At 62.9% G+C, this 410-nt stretch overlaps 1 protein-coding gene across 1 annotated transcript in view; it reads right to left on the bottom strand.

Annotated features, from left to right (window-relative positions):
* The window catches only part of NUDT6 (nudix (nucleoside diphosphate linked moiety X)-type motif 6), a gene marked incomplete at its 5' end in the record, with an annotated part of 12676 nt that extends 12556 nt beyond the window's left edge, over window positions 1-120 (bottom strand). The window contains one exon of the mRNA XM_010286601.1: window positions 18-120. Coding sequence (XP_010284903.1) covers window positions 18-120 — 103 coding nt within the window. The remainder of the gene's footprint in view (window positions 1-17) is intronic.
* Between the last annotated feature and the right edge of the window lie 290 nt (window positions 121-410).

The raw sequence follows: 410 nt of genomic DNA, 5'->3' as shown, positions 1-410 counted from the left end.
GCTGGGCGGGGGGAAACGAAACGCCTGGCGGGGCGGCCGCTGCCACAAACCTGCTCTGGAGGATGGGGACGTGCAGCCAGACGGCGACGCGGCCTTCCTCCCGCCAGCGGGCCACCGCGTCTGCAAGAGAGAGCAAGGTGAGGGGGGTAAGGGACGCCGCCACCGCTCGCAGACCCCCCCCCGCGCCTTGTCCTTGCTCCTTCTGGTTTTAAACCCCGCCGTGCACAACAGCCGGGACTAATGTGTGAAAAAATCTGCGTTTTCACCTCATTTACCTCAGGGTCAAACTACCATCGGTGTGAGAAGTGTGTCAGCGGCGACGGGAGGGCAGGCGGCGCCGCCAGCTCGGCATTTAATGAGGTACGATTTGCCTTTCACACGTAGAACGACGGCTTTTACGCTGGGATCCG

This window comes from Phaethon lepturus, unplaced genomic scaffold, assembly GCF_000687285.1.
Source record: "Phaethon lepturus isolate BGI_N335 unplaced genomic scaffold, ASM68728v1 scaffold42324, whole genome shotgun sequence".
Classification (NCBI taxonomy): Eukaryota; Metazoa; Chordata; class Aves; order Phaethontiformes; family Phaethontidae; genus Phaethon; species Phaethon lepturus.
The sequence above is the reverse complement of the archived record's forward strand: the minus strand, read 5'-3'. Positions and strand labels throughout refer to the sequence as shown.